At 44.5% G+C, this 20,068-nt stretch overlaps 1 protein-coding gene across 1 annotated transcript in view; it reads right to left on the reverse strand.

Moving 5' to 3' along the window:
• Window positions 1-1,140: 1,140 nt before the first annotated feature.
• Window positions 1,141-20,068, reverse strand: part of ZDHHC8 (zinc finger DHHC-type palmitoyltransferase 8) — a 49,408-nt gene continuing 30,480 nt past the window's right edge. The window contains exons 2-11 of the mRNA XM_039332338.1: window positions 18,104-18,225; window positions 14,600-14,757; window positions 12,145-12,317; window positions 11,892-11,994; window positions 10,252-10,343; window positions 9,627-9,759; window positions 8,503-8,608; window positions 8,014-8,123; window positions 5,810-6,846; window positions 1,141-5,034 (exon numbers count right to left, since the gene is read on the reverse strand). Of these exons, the coding sequence (XP_039188272.1) occupies window positions 4,851-5,034; window positions 5,810-6,846; window positions 8,014-8,123; window positions 8,503-8,608; window positions 9,627-9,759; window positions 10,252-10,343; window positions 11,892-11,994; window positions 12,145-12,317; window positions 14,600-14,757; window positions 18,104-18,225 (2,218 nt within the window). The 3' untranslated portion in view covers window positions 1,141-4,850. The remainder of the gene's footprint in view (window positions 5,035-5,809; window positions 6,847-8,013; window positions 8,124-8,502; window positions 8,609-9,626; window positions 9,760-10,251; window positions 10,344-11,891; window positions 11,995-12,144; window positions 12,318-14,599; window positions 14,758-18,103; window positions 18,226-20,068) is intronic.

Below are 20,068 nucleotides of genomic sequence, written 5' to 3' on the forward strand. Positions count from 1 at the left end.
AATCAGATTCTCATAGCGCAAATACCCTGGGATCCTCTGGGGAAAATGAAATGGTAGCACATGCCCTTTTAAAGTGTAAATATTATGAGCGAGCTGCATTCTCCATTAATTCAGTTCCTAATTACTTGGCATTTCCAATCAATGTTATTTAGAAGCTTTTCTTAATGATACCCTTTTAATTGCTAAATGTTATATCTTGCCATAAGGCTACATTAGCCTTGCCAAGAGAAATATACCAAGTAATCCATTGTTAAGATTAATTCTCTTATATTTTGGGACTGTAATTGGCTGTTTTAATCTCTGAATTGGTCTTGGAGTGTTCTATCTATCTATCTATCTATCTATCTATCTATCTATCTATCTATCTATCTATAAATCTATCTATCTATATCATTTATATCTATCTTTCTCAATCTTTCTCATCTACCATTTATCTGTTTCTCATCAAAATATCATCTACCTATCATCCATCCATCCATCCATCCATCCATCTCAATCACTTTCTTTCATCTACCATTTGTTTCTCATCTGTCTGTCTGTCTATCTATCTATTCTCTCTCTCCCTTCCTTACCTAGCCCCCAACTAATGATATATCTCTTTTTCAGTTTTCTTGTGTCTTTGATGCTCTTGTGGGGTCTTCAAGCATTCTACAGTATCAAAGTTCATGTGTTTTGTTTCGTTTTCAGCACATCAAAATCCCACCACTGACTTATTCAAATTAAAAGGATCTTAACCATTTTTAAGAATCCAATGGGCAAAACGTTAAGGTGGATATCCATGAGCCATTGAGGACGCTAGATGTCTACATGAGTTATACAGAGGGCTGATTCAGCATCAATCCCTTGGTTTCTTCTGTCTAAGGCCAACTGCCCACAACCAAATCCTTCCTTCGTTCTCTTAAATGGGTTGAAATGAGAAGGATTGACAAGTTGGGTCATTCTATCTAGCATACTAAATAAATCTGAATCGCTCCAGATTTGGACAGTCAGTTGTGGTGACAATGGTGTAGATCTTTTTTTTCCCAGTATTTCAGAATTTCCCAATTCCCTGGGCATTCAAAACTGAACACACACACCGTCTCCCCCTACCCAGCAACGGTGAGATTCAGCAGCAAAAGAAGGAAACGTAAGGAAGCCGGATTGAAAAATATATACATATGTATTGAGACTAAAGCGACAGAGATGAGAATTACAGACACAAGTTTCACGAAGTCTGCACAGATTACATTCCAAACAGTTTTGAGATAGGAGAACAGGTGAATACAGACTGTTAGGAAGTCTCTCCATCAAGAAGGTCCTTGAACTGTGATTTTAATAGCAAGGTCGCCTTTTCAGTCTTTAAGTTCTTTCTGTCCCTAATCCAGGCTTGGGGGTGCAGAGGCAGTCCACAACATTGTGGCCCCTGTTCAGTTTTTGTCTGCAAGACTGTGATCCTCACCGAGAGGGTCTTGCTTATAGACCCCTCTCCCCCATTGTACAAATACGATGAGCAAATATTTACAAAACCTTGGGTACGCTTTTCTTAATTTCTTTTTCGCTTCTAGCACACCCACTTGGCTGCATGTCAGGTTTTCAACATTAAAGCATACTTCTGCATAGTTTTGCCTGTGTGTGTGTTTGTTGTGTCTGTATGTGTGTGTCTCTGTGTGTGTTTAAACACTGGTGGATATCTGCTCAGGGAACAACAACAAAAAAGTTGACTTGGGAATTGGATAGCTCTGAAAAGATTTGCTGAACTTTACCAGCTGTTCCCACAAAAAATACATATACACATCCCCAAGGAATCCTCTGTGATCTATCCCTGTCGACTTCACAAGCCCTTTGTCTTTGAGGCTTGATGTGTGTGTTTTTTTAACTGCACAGGGTAAAGTCTATTATTAAACTCAAGCAGAAATACAGCAGCATCTGGTTTTCTCCACTCTGCCCTCTGTTGCTTATTTCAAAGAAGTAAAATATTAAGGCTTCAAGTTAAGAGGGAAAAAAAGGAAGAGGAAAATAAAACTTGAACCAAAACCACACACACACACACACACACACACACACACACACACACACACAAGGATTGCACAGAAATCTATGGCCATTGTCTTCTTTTGAGATATGGAGTCTATAGTCTTGTCTACACACCAGACATTTCCTGCTGAGAACTAACAAGGCCCGAATCTACTGTGGCGGAATGTAGTCTGGATTCCCAGCAGAGAGGGGCCACATGCCAGAGAACTAAGAGACAGTGAAGTTTAGATAGTTTGATTGAGAAGAAGAGAGTTAAGATAATTTCTCCCCAGCAAAGTGTATCTACAACGATGCAAGTAGCTTGCTTTAGATGGGCAAGATTCAGTCTACAGGTGAGGAACAGAAAAGAAACTGCTCAGAAGTAATTCCATATGTCTTTCTTGGTTCTTGGGACCTCTTTTCAAAAACCATCCAATATCAGCTCCATCCTGTCACTGGCAGTAACCGTGAATATAAACCTTTGGGTTTATAGTCCAACACAAGAATTGCGATATCTCGAGTGAAAGAAATGTTGGTCAATTGGATCATTCAAAACACCAAACTAAACTTTGGATATCTACCTGTAAAAAAAAAAAAAAGTCAGAGGGCTGGACGGACCTAAAATCCTTCATATTTTGGCAGATTCTCCCAACCCAGCTGCAAACACAAAATCTGAGCTAACATCTACAAGTGTTTTCTTCCTAATCACCCACATGGGCTGGATATAAGCCCTAAAGGGAAGACATCTGTTGTTTCCAGGGTCTGCTAATTGGTCGGTGCCAACTACTACAAAGATCTGAATAATTTACTACTATCTCAAGGCCATTTAGTCCAAGTGATTGTAACTACCACATTTGCACTAAGGGATCTGTTCCTTCCCTGCCCTCCTAATTCTTCCATGCCACACATAAACACACACACACACTCACCAAATTTGGTAAAAAAAAGGAAAGGGCAAAAGACAAACAAAACCCCACAACCTTTTTTAACACCGTGATCTTTTGCAGCATTCAGCCTTAAGAGGCAGTCACCCAACTTTATAGATATATATAAAAGAGAATTATTTAAGGCCATTATGCTAAGTATCGGCATTTTAAATATACAACTTCTATTTTCTGCTTCTTTCTTAACTGAAATATAAGATCGATTTACACCGAAGGGAAGAGGCAGGATGTGGAAGGGAAGACTTCCTAAATTTTGAGGAGAAATATTTAGAACTTTTGTAAACAAGTTTAACAGATTCTCTTTCGGATCAACTCTTAAAAGTCTAGCGATCGGCGGTCTGGCTGTCTCCCTGGATATTGAGTTTGCCCATCTTCAAGCAGGCCGCAAACGTGTTTCCTGCGGACGTGCGTCCAGCTGACCCACACAATCACACATGCGCACGCATACACACACGGACACACGTCGCGAAATTCAACAGCTCAAAAAATACCTTGCGTCGAGAGTATACACACGCGCTGCACCAGTGCAAGACAAATTAACACCATTTCACAGCCCCCAGGATGAGGAGAGTTGGAAGGAGTATGGCTGTTTGAAAATCATAAGCTACCTTCTCAATATTTTGTGGGGTTTTTTTCCCTTCAAAAGCAGGACAGGGTTACTGGTGGTTTTGAAAACCCATCCAGAATTGTCCAAGGGGGGGGGGGGAATGGAAGTCCCTTATTTGTGCAACAGTTCTAAGGCATGATGAGGGAACTCTTCATGGGCGCATTATAGTTTTCAGATGCTTCAGCAGATGGTAAGGAGATGGCTAGAAAATAGCCCCATTTCTTAGCCCAAAGGAGTGTGTCTAAAAGACTGAACAAGACTCAGAGGTCTAGTGGTGTCCATTAACCTTTCTTTGCTAGATTAGGGTTCTCTTCAGTGCATGGTTATGCCCAGTTTCCATATGCGCATGAATTTCCCCACTTATCCTCATAGGAGGAAGATGTATGTCTGACCCAAAGCATGGATGCACAAACCTGTTTCCCTTCTGCCATCTCTGAAGTGAATTAAGAAGACCACCACAGAGAAGGAAACGGTTAAGGACCCAGAAGACTACAAATTAGATAGCACTTGATTGCCTCAAATGCAGCTCTTCCAAGTTTTGTATAGATCACGGATGGGCTGGAAAAAGAAAAACAGAAACTTGTTGGGTTCCATCACTTGTTCCTCTTGAGTTCCATCACTTCTTCCTCATGAGTTCCATCACTTCTTCCTCATGAGTTCCACCACTTCTTCCTCATGAGTTCCACCACTTCTTCCTCATGAGTTCCACCACTTCTTCCTCATGAGTTCCACCACTTCTTCCTCATGAGTTCCATCACTTCTTCCTCATGAGTTTCACCACTTCTTCCTCATGAGTTCCACCACTTCTTCCTCATGAGTTCCACCACTTCTTCCTCATGAGTTCCATCACTTCTTCTTCACGAGTTCCGTCATTTCTTCATCTTGGCTTTCAACCAGCCTGGAGACTTGAAGCAAGGGTGGAAGAGAAAGCAACAAGGCCTAAGGACAAGGGTGGGATGGACAAAGACAAATGCACAATGGTTTTTACCGTTGTTTGACACAAGCCGGCCTTGTCAGTTGTCGACGGGTCAGTTTGTCCAGGAAGTACCCAATGAGCTGTGCCGAGGGCATCATTCTTTAAAGACTACAGCTGGCCTTAGCCGGCAAAGGGGGACCTGTGTGTGCCTTTTAAGAATGGTTGAAAAAAATAATGATAAGTCCAGCCAGGAAGTCATGTACAGGGCAGGCACCATCAGTTGGTTTCCTCCTTCTGTTCCTGTTGGATCTTCACAGTGTAAGTAGCTCCACAGATGAATTTGCAGGGACTTCTCCTTTTCCCATACGCCTACGCGTCGTCTTCTTTTTGTTTACACTGAAATCTCATAGGTTGTTCCGCCCACCCCAGAGACTTTCTTAACGTTTGAGTGTCTCGCTGGACTCAAGGGAGGACCTTGGGCACTAGGCGTGGAGCTGATTCGACTCTCGATTCTTGAAAGACCCTTCGGCTGTCCATTGATTTTACTGTGAGGGGTCTTCAGCGGGATGTCCTCTCTGTGGCCAGGAGAAAGAGATGGTCAAAAGTTAGGAGACAGAAGAATAACAAGGAATCTTATATCGGCAGTTCTCAACTTGAACTTGGGGCTCTCTGATCTTGGGTGTTGTCTTGCAGATGTTTCATGACCCAAATAGGTAACAACAGTAGTTCTCTATCACTCCTTACTTACAAAAGTGATAGAGCACTGATGATGTTACCTAGTTGGGTCATGAAATGTCTGCAAGACACCCAAGATCAGAGAGCACCAAGGACCCCACAGTCCTCTTCCTCCTCCTCCCCCTTCTCCTCTTTGCACACCCCACTCCCTTCTAGCACTGATGATGCTACCTAGTTGGGTCATGAAACGTCTGCAAGAAAACCACCAAGCTCAGAGAGCACCAAGGATCCCCAGTGCTAGAATCTACTCTTCAGTTTAAGAAATATTGTGAAGTACGTACTAATTAAACAACCCATTTCGCATCCTCATTGGATGTTAGTGCTGAAATCTGGAACTTGATACTTACGTCTGGTAGCCAGCCTGAAGTTATTTTATGTTTTCTAGTATGTCACTCTTAAATATTGGATGAGTCCAGGGAATTACATTCTATCTCTGAGTAACAAACTAGCCTATAATCTAGTCTTGGTTTAACTCTAATTTAATAAGGTAATTTAATAAGCGCATGTATACCTTTTTGAGACCGTCTCCCATGGGCTGAAAGCCATCCAGAAATATTAAAAGTATTTGAACGCTGCACCCCACACACAACTCATACGTGCTAAAATTCTCCATACCTCGCAGTTCCTATGGATTGGGCTTCTGTTAGATCCACCGTGTTAACGAAGGAGACCGATTTGGGAGCCCCATACGAAGGAGATCTGTGGATCCCACCTGGAGATGAAGGAACCTGGTGGCTTGGCGACTTGTAGGAGCCGTTACTCATCCTGCCCTGCAGTGCCTGATGGGCTTGGATGTTGTTATTGGCTAGGTCTGCTTGGAGAGAAGGCGTGGAAGTCCTTGATACTCGGGTCATGGCGCTGGAGAGGGAAGAAACAGACGTCTGCAAGGCTGGGTTCCGGGTGCTAAAGCTGCTGCTCGGGATCAGATTGTCTCTGGAGCCGTATCTCAGGACTAAGCTACGGGGGTCGTCCGACAGCAGGCTGACTTGCTGAAGGCTGTACGAACTCGGGGTGTCGTACACCCCTGAATCGCCAAACACGGAGTCTGGGTGAGAATGAAGGAGCTTCTCTCTCTCCTCCATTTCCTTCCTTTCTTGGATGGACGCCATAATGGTTTTCGACAGGTTGTCATAGCGAACTGGAGAGGGGTCCCGTGGATGCGGGGCTGGCCCACTCTGCCCGGGGCTAAAGGTCTGGGGAGACGGGCGCTGGAGTTCCCTGCCCCGCAGATGGCACATTTTGGCAGACAAATAGGGCGAGTGGTATCCGACGGAGCCCACCGCGGCGTGCGCGATGCACCGCTTGCCGGAAGGGGAAATGGGATTGAGCAAACTGTCGTAGGATAAGCTCCCGTTCCTGTTGGAGAGAGAATTGGGGGCGAAGACGCTCTTGTAGGGGGTTGAGGTCGCCCCTTCGGACTTCATGGGGTGGAGGGGCAGTTTGTCGGTGCCTCTGCGGCCCCCCGTTTTCAGGCTGAGGGATCTCGAGTTGGCAGCAAAAGAATCAGCTTGGAGTGGAGAAGACTGGTAGGTTTTGTGAAGGGAACTCTTCCGATAGGTGGGGAGCTCCATGCTGGGCTCAGATTGATAATCCAGGCTGCTGTCGTTGTCATCGGCCAGGGAGCTTTGCCTGAGACCTTCCTGGATGGAGATCTGGGAGAAGAGAAGAAAGGGTTAGACTAAACGGAGCTGCTCCCAGCCCTCCGGGGTCAACCAGACAGGAAGCATGACCAGACGGGCAAATTCGACTTTATTATAAAGCTATTGTAAAAAGAATCTTGCAAGTCTTAAGGCACAAATCTCCCACCATCTCTTTTTCAGCCTGATAAGTTAGGGATGATCCTTTCCGAGTTTCTTTCTTTACCCCTTATGTAGTTGCAGGCTGTGTTGTCTCTTATCTGATTATTCCTTAGGCAACCTATCTTCTCCTGTATTCTCAGATCATTCCCACATACCACTACATCAGCGGAAGCAACTTGTTTCTCTCTCTGTCTCTCATCTCTCTCTCTTTCTCCTTTCTCCCCTCTCTTTCTGTCTCACTCTATCTCTCTTTCTCTGTCTCTTTCTGTCTCTCATCTCTTTCTTTGTCTCTCTTTCTCCTTCTTTCTCTCTTCTTCTTTCTCTCTCACTATCTCTCTCTGTCTCTTTCTGTGTCTCATCTCTTTCTCTTTCTCCTTCTTTCTCTTTCTGTCTGTCTCTGTCTCACTCTATCTTTCTCTTTCTGTCTCTCATCTCTCTTTTTCTCTCTGTCTGTCTGACTTTCTCTCTGTCTCTGTCTCTTTCTCTGTCTCTCATCTCTTTCTTTGTCTCTTTCTCCTTCTTTCTCTTTCTGTCTCTGTCTCACTGTCTCTTTCTCTCTGTGTCTCATCTCTCTCTCTCTCTGTGTCTCTGTCTTTCTCCTTCTTTCTCTCTCTGTCTGTCTCTTTCTCTCTGTCTCTCTCTTTGTCTATCTGTCTCTCTCTGAGCCAAGCAACAAGTGCCAGGAAAAAGATTAATGAGCCTTTACACAGCCTTCTTAAAATGGCTTTTTCATTGTTCAAAATGACAAAGAACGATGGTTAAAGGCTTGCTTCTGGAGAGGAAAAGGAGTAATAACATAATGTAACGTAACACAACCCAACACAACCCAACATCCTTTTCAGATACATTATATAAAGGCCTAGTTGAGAAACGCGGTTTGATAGGTGATCGTTCCACTAAGTTTTTATTTTGACCCAAGGAAGAGGCAATTACACAGAAAACATTTCAAGTTGGTTGAAGTTGGCTGTTCTGTTTCATTCGGTCAAACCTGTGATTCAACCTGCAGCCATGTCATCTTACCTGCTCAGATGTTCCGCGATAGAGTACTTTTGAGTTGTTGCTGAAAGCAGGGCGGTATTTATACATGGCAGGCGTGGGAGGGCTGATCAGTTTGGGAGAAAGGCTGCTCTCTGGAAAACAAAAGGGAAAACAAGCCATGGCTTACGGCGAGCCCAAACCAGGATTGAATTTCGCATAACCCATAATATAGATTGCTTGTTTATGGCTTGGCTGTGTAAACCCAGCTCCCGAATTTTTAAATCTTAGCTGATGGTGTTATATGGATCCAGTCCATGGTGGTTTAGTCAGTAAGCCATAGTTAAACAAACTATGGGCTATTTTTTTATGAATCCAACAGTTTCTGCATCACAGGCTCAATCAATCACAAATTTTTCTTGAGACAGAAAGTTTTAAAAGAGAGACATTCACACCTTCATCTGATCTGAAAAGAAAAACAGGGAAATTCATTTATTCACTTGATTTTAAAAAAGAAAATATCAAATCTTGTACCTTCGGCGCTTCCCAGTTCACTGTATTTACTGGAATCTCCTTTGGGTGGAAGTGGAGGCTGTATATCCATGGTTTTTTCGTCCAGCCCTTCTAGGCTAATTTTAGACTGAAAACAACCATGAAACAAGGTTAAGTCTCTACAGGCTGTTCAGGATAACAGTGATCTTCACCCGTTTTGTTCAACTGTGGCATTGTTTGTTTAGTTTGGGTTTAGCCAGGGTATGAAAACAGCCACTGTGTTTTGCTCATTCTAGTTTATGGCTTAATCTGTTGCCTGAACCCATCCAGTTGAGGCTTGCTCAGCAAACCATGGTTAAACTAATCTTTGCTTAATGCAGTCTAAGAAGCTGTGCTAGGAGCCAGTTTGATCCAGTGGGTAAGGCATCAGGCTAGAAACCAGAGCATGAGTTCTAATCCTGCCTTAGTGATGAAAGTCGGCTGGGTGACTTTGAGCCAATCACCAGGAGACTGGGAGTTCTAGTCCCACCATAGGCATGAAAGCCAGCTGGGTGACTTTGAGCCAATCACCAAGAGACTGGGAGTTCTAGTCCCGCCTTAGGCAAGAAAACTAGCTGTGTGACTTTGAGCCAATCACCAGGAGACTGGGAGTTCTAGTCCCGCCTTAGGCATGAAAGCCAGGTGGGTGACCTTGGCCCAATCCCTCTCTCTCAGCCCACCTGACCTCACAGGGTTGTTGTTGAGGGGAACGTAGGAAGAGGAAGGAGCGTTATGTATGTTCAGCAACTTGAGTCATTTATTAAAAACAATAAAGGTGGGACACAAACAATCAAATACAAATGAATACATAAACTTGGCCCCTAGAATTTTTGCTTTGCAGCAATTGAAACCTGAAATAAATGACTAACTTTGATCTCAGCCTGGATGGGAACGGATTCACCTATCACCCAAGGCCAGAACTTAGCATCTTTGGCTTTGACTTAATGTGTTGCACAAATCCGGCTAGTCACAAGTCATTTAACCTCTTAGGGCTTAAAAAGCATGTTTTATGAATTCAGCCAAAAGTAGGCAGATTGTTATGGAAATCTTTCGCCAGGAAAATACGGAAACCAGATCTCTATATGGGTGGGTCCTAGACAGAGGAAAGCTCTTGAGCAATGCTTCACCTTGCTGTGGATAAGGTTGGCTTGAACACCGTTGTCGCTGATTTTGACAGTGATCTGTCGCTCCTTTAGATCCGGCCTCAGGAACGGTGGCTTCACGCTTACCATCTCCTTCTTCTTGGGATCCACAATGTACCTGCAAGATCACGGGATCTTGAAACTCGTATGCTTTTCATTAAAAGATACAACCGATGAAAAACAGCAGACCATCCATGGTGAATATCTACAAATGGCTTACATAAAGGAACGGGCGCTTAATGAGCGACTAAGAGAGGAGGTCAGGAGTGTTTCCAAAGAAATAAAATAAAAGCACGTAGCCGTAAAATGGATAATCGGCAAGGACGGACAATCTGAAGGAATGCCATTTTGGTGTGAAAGACCAGCAACAAAGGCTTCGTGGGTGATGAAGCCACGTGTTGCCAGGATAGCACGTTAACACATCAAGGTATCCAAGGCAGAGGTGAACACCTGCATCTCTAATTTGATTCTGCTTGCACAGATTCAAAATAGAATCGATAAATCCGTGAAGACTAGCTTGTCCAGCCCCCAAGCTCTCACACCCACAAAAGGGGCAGGCAACCCAGCACTGGCTAAGGATCAACCTTCTGTGTTTCTCCTTACATCTTACCTAGGACCCAGGGGGCTGCAGAGGACATGTTCCACATTCCCACAGCACCCTTGCGTAAAAGGATTGACTCCTCCACGGAACTTACCCGTCACCTGGAATTAAAACAAGGAGGGCAGTTTTTGAAAAAGGAAGGGAAGCAACCGTTAGCCTGAGAAAGACCTTGGGAGACGGAGGAAGGACTTGCTTCCTCCGTCAGATAAAAGGCAGCACAGCCACAGATGGATACTGGATGGGGCAGGAGATTGAGAAGGGACCCTTCCTAGTTTCTTCGGCTGTAAAATGGGGGGGGTGGGAACAGGACTGTACAGGTAGCCCTGGACTCCTGACCACAATTGAGCCCCAATTTTTTGTTGTTAAGCAAGACAGTCGTTAAGTGAGCTTTGCCCCCTTTCTGGCCACATCCGTCAAGGGCTTCACTGCCATTGTTCAGTTAGTAACACGGTTGTTAAGCAAATTTGGCTTCCACCGTGGAATTCACTGGTCAGAAGGTCGCTAAAGGGGATCGCACGACCCCGGGACACCGCAACCGTCATAAATATGAGCCAGTTGGCCAAACTTCTGGGTTTTGATCACGTGATGCTGCCACGGTTGTAAAGCATGAAAAACAGCCCGAAGCCACTTTTTTCAGTGCCGTTGTAATTTCGAACAGTCACTAAATGAACGGTTGTACGCCGAGGGACTGCCTGCGCTTTGAGATTGGCAGGATTCTGCCAATTAGCTTTACAATAAAGTAGAATTAGCTGATCTGATTGCATTTCCTCTCTGGTCCACCTGCTAAGGTTGACACTCGCCTGCTATGCATTATTATTATTATTATTATTATTATTATTATTCATTACACAGTTAGCTAGATGATCAGACTCGGTCTGGCATTTTTTTTTTCGATCTATCCAGTCCTTGCCAAGGACCTGGGATAGGCAGGTGTGGATGTTTGATGGTATTACAGGTATCGCCGCATTTTTTTATTATTATTATTATTAATTGCACAGTCAGCCAGATGTTCAGACTGGATTTGGAATTTTTGTCTACCTATCGAGTCCTTGCCAAGGACCTGGGATAGGCAGATGTGGATGTTTGATAGTATTACAGATCTCGTCGCAGGATGGAAGCAGTTCCTAGTAAGGCCGCCTTTTGCAATTGACTAATGGCAAATTTGTCAATGCCAATGGTGTTCAAGTGGTGCTCCAGTTGTTTTGGGATTGTACCCAAGGTGCCTATGACTATTGGTACCACCCTTCCTTGCCTTTGCCACAGTCTTTCTATTTCTATTTGTAGGTGTTTGTATTTTGTTATCTTCTCCAGTTTTTTTTATTATTATTATTATTATTATTATTATTATTATTATTATTATTATTATTATTCACAGAGTCAGCCAAATGTTCAGACTTGGTTTGGTATTTTTGTCGATCTATCCAGTCCTTGCCAAGGACCAGGAATAGGCAGATGTGGATGTTTGATGGTGTTACAGATATCATCACAGGATGAAAGCTGTTCCCAGTAAAGCCGCCTTTTGCAACTGACATTTTATTTTTATTATTATTATTGTTGTCGTCGTCATCAGCTGCCCTGATGGTGCAGGGAAGAACTTGAACAAGTGATCCCAGAAGCAGAGAAAGAGGACAGATCGAAAGCCACCTTACCTGCTCGTTGGTCGTGCGTCCTCGTGCCACTAAAACAATGTGGAAGGCAGTCAGACCAATCACTGGGATGAAGAAAAGCCCAGCGATACACATGACTGTCATCCTGAATGCTGAAGTTAAGGAAACCCTGCAGGTTATTGTGCCACGGGCTCTGAAGCATGCTGGAAAGAATTACTTTTGGGTGGGGCCGAGACCATTCTGGTGGGATGGAGGCAACCGGTTGAACCCGAGAGGACCCCTATGGGGAGGATACGTAACGGCGGTGTGGGCCACACCCACTTTTTCAGCATGGTGTAAGACATAGATAAGCCCGAAGGTGAACACGCCAACCATGTGGGCACTTAAAGACAGCAAGAAAAGGAAAAAATAGCGGTAGTTGCGTCGTCCGATACAGTTATTAACCCAAGGGCAGTGGTGATCAAAATCCTGGGGAAACAATAGGAGAGAGAGCGTGATAATGCAGGCATAACTTGGGGTACACGCAGGCATTAGCTCAGGAATAACGGGAACCATAATAATAATAAAAATCACAACAACACTATCAACTCGTCAGGCCCCAAGAATCAAGAAAGATACATGGAGTTACTCTGAGCAATGTCAGATAGATAGATAGATAGATAGATAGATAGATAGATAGATAGATAGATAGATAGAAAGATAGATAGACAGACAGACAGACAGACAGACACACACACACAGATAGATAGATAGATAAATAGATAGATAGATAGATAGATAGATGAAAGATAGATTGTGATAGACAGATAGATAGATAGATAGATAGATAGATAGATAGATAGATAGATAGACAGACAGACAGATATAGATAGATAAGATAGAGATAGAGATAGACAGACAGATAGACGACAGATAACCTTTATTTTTATTTTTCACTGTGGGAACACAGTAATTTCATTAAAAATGAAATTCTGTTGCCTGCTCGCAAAGTGTACACGTACATAGCACACATATAAACATGCTACATACAACATACGTATATACCTACACCGTTACATATAAATACATATAAATGTGTCCTTCAAAAAAGTTTAAATCAGAGCTAATTAATTTTTCCCCCTCATTTTTTTGTTTCCCTTGCCTTCAGTTTCCCAATCGTCTTACTTCCCAGTGGTGGTTATGTATGTGTGTGAGAGCGAGAGAGAGCACACATTTAAGGGGTATAGGTGTGACAAAGAGGATTTCCTGGCAATAAACGTCCTGCTCAATAAAACACTGCCGCCATGACATAAAATCCTATTGTCTTCTCAGCCAATAAATTCTCCTCCTTGCTAGCCTTCACCCCAGCCATCCCGCTAATGAAGAGGCCTGTGTTTTACGTTCTGCTCTGGCTGAGTCCTTTTAATGAATTTCTCTGTCCAGAGTTAATTCTCATCTCCTTTTTTAACTGCACAACCGACTACTATGTCAGAAAACGGTTTTAAAAGTCTCTGTTCTTCTGCCAAGGTGGCTAAAATCGTCTTGCTTGGGGAAAGGGACTTGGGAGGTGCCAGATGTAGAAAAAGGAAAGAAGTATCTCACTTAAGAATAAGGTTATCTGCACATTTGCCACCAGAATAATTCTGGCTTGGTTGCTTATATATCCAGTGAGTATAATTAAGGCATCTAATTTAAGACAGAACGTAGAATAATAGGGCTGAAAGAGACCTCAGTGGTCTTTGGTTTAGCTTATCAGCAGTTCCTTGATTGGGGTATTACTTCTTGTCTGTTGGTATGATATTCATCTTGGTGTTGATCTATGCTCATTTGGGTGTATCAATAAAGGAGAATATTTGCAGCTCAGGGTTCAGCTGTGGGGTCCTTGGTGCTCTCTGAGCTTGGTGGTTTTCTTGCAGACGTTTCAGGACCCAAACTAGGTAACATCATCAGTGCTAAAAGGGATTTATGGAGAGGAGGAGGGAGGGAGGGAGGGAGGGGGGGGAGGAAGGAAGGAAGGAAGGAAGGATGGATTATGGGTCCTTGGTACTCTCTGGGCTTGCTTGTTTTCTTGCAGATGTTTCATTACACACACTAGGTAACATCATCTGTGCTACTCTATGTGTCTATCAGTGTTAGCACTGATGATGTTACCTAATTGGGTAATGAAATGTCTGCAAGAAAAAAAACCAAGCTCAGAGCGCAGCAAGGCCCCACAGTTGTCGTCCTCCTCTTCCACCACCATCATCACCAACACCATCTTCTCCACTCCCCCCTAAAACTGATGATGCTAGCTAGTTGAGTCATGAAACGTCTGCAAAAAAAAAAAAACACAACCAAGCTCAGAGAGTACCCAGGATCCCACAGTCATCCTCCTCCTCCTTCTCCTGCCCCTGCAAACCCCACTCCTTTCTAGCTCTGATGATGCTACCTAGTTGGGTCATGAAACGTCTGCAAAAAAACAACCAAGCTCAGAGAGCACCCAAGACCCCACAATCGTCATCCTCCCCCTCCTCCTCCACTTTCTTCTTCTTCTTCTTCTTCTTCTTCTTCTTCTTCTTCTTCTTCTTCTTCTTCTTCTTCTCCTTCTCCTTCTCCTTCTCCTCCTTCTTCTTCTTCTTCTTCTTCTTCTTCTTCTTCTTCCTCTTCTTCTTCTTCTCCTTCCTCCTCCTTCTCTTATATTGCCTTTACTATCAAATCAATACTCAAGGGATCGTGTTTAATTGCAGCAAGTTACAGCTCTGTCCCTAAAGGCAGGTCCCACACGTTCTTACCTCAACACAGTTGTCACAAACGCTGCAATGGGAGCAGCGTGGAGGGCGGTAAAAGTGGCAGGTGGCGCACCATTTCATCCGAACTTGGATTCCTTTGATCTCCACGTTCTTATAGAGTGGGGCTCGGAAGTCGTCATCTTTGTCCTCGTCTTCGTCAGCTGCTCGGGGGTCGGCCAACACAAAGAAACAGTGAGCCAAGACACAACGTTCTTTGTACGGGTAGCCCTTGATTTACAACAGTTTGTTTAGTGACCGTTCGAGGTTGCGACGTCCCTGAAAAAAGTGACTTATGACTGTTTTTTCACACGACCGTCGCAGCATCCCCGTGGCCACGCGATTAAAATTCAGACAGTTGGCCACTGACTCGTATCTGTGACACTTGCAGTGTCCTGGGGTCACGCGCTCCCCGTTTGTGACTTTCTGACAAGCAAAGTCCATGGGGAGGCCACTTAACAATAGTGTTGTTAATGCCGCAACGGTCATAAGTGTGAAAAGCAGTCACAAGTCACTTGTTGCAGCGATGTTGTAACTCCGAACAATCATTAGATGGCTTGTTTAGCACAGGGGTAGGCAACCGTAGCTCTTTTATGACTCGTGGACTTCAACTCCCAGAATTCCTGAGCCAGCATGGGGGAACTATGGCTCCTTCATGACTTGTGGACTTCAATTCCCAGAATTCCTGAGCCAGCATGGGGGAACTATGGCTCTTTTATGACTCGTGGACTTCAACTCCCAGAATTCCTGAGCCAGCATGGGGGAACTATGGCCCCCTCATGACTCGTGGACTTCAATTCCCAGAATTCCTGAGCCAGCATGGGGGAACTATGGCTCCTTCATGACTTGTGGACTTCAACTCCCAGAATTCCTGAGCCAGCATGGCTCAGCTTGGAAACCTCTCCCTTTCCCCTCAGCATGGCTGGCTCAGGAATTCTGGGAGTTGAAGTCCACGAGTCATCAAAGAGCCAAGGTTGCCTACCGCTGGTATAGGGCAGGGGTAGGCAAGCTTGACTCTTTTATGACTTGTGGACTTCAACTCCCAGAATTCCTGAGCCAGCATGGCTCACCTTGGAAACCTCCCCCTTTCCCCTCAGCATGGCTGGCTCAGGAATTCTGGGAGTCGAAGTCCACGAGTCATCAAAGAGCCAAGGTTGCCTACCCCTGGTTTAGCTCAAGGATTACTATAGGTTTTTTTTCATCTGCCTCAAATGTCTAACTATCAACATCACTGGATGATCCGGTTGTGTGAGGGGGGTCCAATTATATTCCAGCTGGTCAGTTTTAACTTTGTGGGAAGCCAGACACCCAGGTCTTATTTCTTCAGCCCAATCACCCTTGATGTATCTTGGGCTGTGTTCCCGCAAAAATATATTCCAATTCCGATTTGCCAAGACTGTTTACGTGTACATCTGCCAATCCAACACCCGGCAAAGCGCACCCCCCCCCCCCGAACACCCCCACGCAGCTGACAAGACTCTGAGTCACCGGCCACAACAATCACAAATTGCCAAAGAAGAACAAAAGCATCCAAGGAATGAAGAGAGCACATTCAGGGCCTGAGCATGGACTTGGCTAGCGTGTACCGCAAGAAGGAGATTAGGGAATCTAGAGACTTATAGAAGCCATCAAATAAGTTTAGAGGAAATTTATTTATTTATTTATGTATTTATTTATTTATGAGACTTATATACTGCTTTAAGTGCAAGCACTCTCTAAGCCGTGTACACCAGTAAGCAATGTATATATATTTTACATTGCCCCCAACAATCTTTCCATCCTTCCGAGGTAGCCTTTATCTACCTCGGAAGGATGGAAGGCTGAGTCAACCTTGAGCCGGTGAGATTTGAACCGCTGACCTGCTGAACACAGTCAGCTAAAGTGGCCTGCAGTACTGCACTCTAACTGCTGCGCCACCTCGGCTCTTTGTGTCCTAATCTGTTCTAAATCTAAAGCGGGGGTCCCCAACCCCAAGTCCATGGATCAGTACCAGGCCACGGCATGCCAGCAACTGGTCCGCACAAACAAGCAAAGCCCCATACGTGGGATGCAGGCAGCACACGAAACCGCGCACTCTCCGGTCTGTGGAAAAACCTCTCTCCACGGAACTGGTCCCTGGTGCCCAAAAGGTTGGGGACCTCTGATCTAAAGAATAACAATTAGGCACAAAGACACCGCAGGGTGTGGATAGACAACCAGATGCTGGTCACATGACCCTAGGACATTGCAACTGTCATAAATACGAGTCAGTTGCAAGCGTCTGAGTTTTGATCACGTTTTGACCACGGGGATGCAGCGACGGTCGTCCGTTTGGAAAACGGTCATAAGTCACTTTTTTCAATGCTGTCGTATCTTTGAAGGGCCACTAAATGAATTGCTGTAAGTCAAGGACTACTTGTAGCTGGTTGGAATTCTGCTGCTGGTCTCTTACAATGCCTAACGTCCCTTCTACCACGGGCAACCTGGTTGTGAAGCCATGCCCCAGCTGATGCACCTGAAAGGCATCTAATTTCTTCCTCTGCCTGCCTTTATTATTTTATTTATTTCCAGAGGGATTAATCATTTTCTCTCCCTTCAAAATTTAATCGATCAATCGAGACAGATTGCATTGATTAAATTTTGAAGGGAGAGGAAATGAGACTGCAGCAGGAGGGATCGCAAAACCAGGGGGGCAGAGTGAATCTCTTACGTAGAATCCCTGCGCAGTCACAAGTAAACTAAGTCCAACCTTTCTTACTCCCCAGGAGTACTGTTGACCCTTATTTAAATTTTAGCAAGTTAGCTGAGAAGATTCCTGTGTGTAGGCCAGGGGTAGGCAACCTTGGCTCTTTTATGACTCGTGGACTTCAACTCCCAGAATTCCTGAGCCAGCACTAGTCATAAAAGAGCCAAGGTTGCCTACCCCTGGTGTAGGCTTTTAGCAATAAATCACTTTAATTGAACCTTCTCGTGTAACAAAAGTGCTGTTGATATTCCCTGGGCTTTAAGATGAAAACCCAGGAAAAAAAGAGAGTGAATTTGGCCAGATATAGACTGATTATCTGTCCCCCCAAAAGAATCTTTTGGATGATGTAAAGAGGAGACACCTTCAAGAGCATCCAATGGGGAGTCCCTGTGGATCAATGCAAAGATTTCCTTCTACAGAACCACGAAAATAGACAAATGGGTGTAGGAGAAGGAGTGGCAGAACCTGGGGATGGCGTGAAAAGAGGGATCAGCCTAGAATCCCTACGTTACCACAAACAAAGTTCAAACTCTCCTGAGTGCCGTTGACCCTTAGCTAAATCTTAGCAATTCAGCTGAGAAGATTCCTGTGCGTAGGCTTTTAGCAATGAAATAGTTTAACTGAACTTTCTCGGGTGGACCCGGTCCTTCACATGCCTGACAACAGAGAGGCTTGTAGTTCCTACAAAGTCATGAGCATTTGCTAGGTATTTTACAGGAAATGGTAGGATAGGGCCTTCCTTCCTTCCTTCCTACACTTCTGCAACTTCCCTCTTCCCGATTTACCTCGTGGGAAGACTCCCGGGTCCATAAACGTGGCCATACTGAAGTTTGCAAGCACAAACAGGAATACGAGCCCATTGTAGAGTGGGACAGCTGGGGAGATGGCTCTGGTCAACCACGGACACCTGGATAAAAGACGGACAAAGACATGAGAATGTTATTTGTCAAGCGCCACAGTTGACACTTTCTCAAGGAAGTTGACACTTTCTCAAGGAAGCCAGGTTAATTATGTCACTGCCATCTTTGCCCGCTTCTAGTTTCTTGGACCAGTTCTTTGTAACTGGAAACTCTCGGCCTGATCACCTTGTGATTGGCTTCCCTATGGATCTTGCTTGGGAAGGTCTGCAAAAGGGGATCATGTGGCCCCAGGACACCGCAACCATCAGTTGCCAAGAGTCTGAATTTTGATCACCAGAACATGGGGGATCCTGCAACGGTCCTAAGTGTGAAAAACAATCCTCACTAAATGAATGTAAGTCGTGGACTGCCTGCATTTAGGTTCATGAGCTTTAAATCCACAAGCAGGAATTATAAATGGCGTTTGCCCCTGTCCAGTAACCAATTCAAGGTATATTTGCAAGCAGTGATCCCCGTGAAACACAAAACTTCATGGATAGGGATTGGGGGGAAAAAAAAAAGTAAAAAAACATAGTAATTTACAAGAGATGGGGTAGATGTGGTGGTGGGGAAATAAATCACTGCAGAATGTTCTAAGCATTCCTTTCATTTCTTTATGTTCTTTTGGGGTGCAACTGGGCTGGAGGTGAAAGGTCAGCCTACCCGAAACAATTGTAAGTGAGAGTCAGTCCACGTCTTAATTGGCTTGGCAGTGTAAAATGAATAGTGTGTTTGTAGGAGTTGAGCAAAGTTTAAATAAAGGACACAGTGAATAATTATAAGCATCGGCCAGATGTCTTGGTCCCCACCCTATTGCTGTTTCTGGTGTAATTTGCTTTTTGGACACCTTTTTTTTTTAACCAGCTCTCAAAGCAAGGTGAAAACTTAGGATGTGCAAAAACCTTTGTAAAATAAACTGCCTTGGGGATGGTCCCTTTGTAAAAAGTAATTCCGTCAATTAAAGGGCCAGAATCCTTCATTTTATAGAAAAGAAAGCTTTTTGTTCTTGGAATCATAGAAGCTGACGGTAACGTTATACTTCAGGGAGGCAAGCCGTCAAGCGAAAAACAATACACCAATCAAGGAACTAGCAGAGAGAAAACCAGACCTCCACCCAGGCCAGCCAGGCAAGCTACTGTATGTGAACAAGGAGCAATCCCCACATTCATTAGCACTGATGAGGTTACCTGGTTGGATAATGAGATGTCTGCAGGAAATCAATCAAGCTCAGAGAGCACCAAGGACCCCACAATCTTTCTCATCCTCCTCTCTGCAAACCCCACTCTCTTCTAACACTGATGATGTTCCCTAGTTGGGTCATGAAACGTCTGCAAGAAAATCACCAAGCTCAGAGAGCACCAAGGACCCTGCACCACCACTCCTCCTCCTCCTCCTCCTCCAACCCTACTCCCTTCTACAACTGATGATATTACCTAGTTGGGTCATGAAACGTCTGCAAGAAAACTACCAAGCTCAGAGAGCACCAAGGACTCTACAGTCCTCCTCCTCCTCCTCCAACCCTACTCCCTTCTACAACTGATGATGTTACCTAGTTGGGTCATGAAACGTCTGCAAGAAAACCACCAAGCTCAGACGCACCAAGGACTCCACAGTCCTCCTCCTCCTCTTCCTCCTCCACAAACCCTACTCCCTTCTACAACTGATGATGTTACCTAGTTGGGTCATGAAACATCTCCAAGAAACCCACCAAGCTCAGACAGCACCAAGGACCTCATCGTTCAACCCTGAGCCGCATATATTCTCTTCTACTGAAACTGTATTTTTATTAAGCTCATCAGATTTGCCTCTCCTTACTGTGATTTTTTTTTGGGGGGGGGGGGTGGGAGTAGA

This window comes from Crotalus tigris, unplaced genomic scaffold (genome assembly GCF_016545835.1).
Source record: "Crotalus tigris isolate CLP2741 ecotype Arizona unplaced genomic scaffold, ASM1654583v1 scf7180000024461.2689607, whole genome shotgun sequence".
NCBI classification, from domain to species: domain Eukaryota; kingdom Metazoa; phylum Chordata; class Lepidosauria; order Squamata; family Viperidae; genus Crotalus; species Crotalus tigris.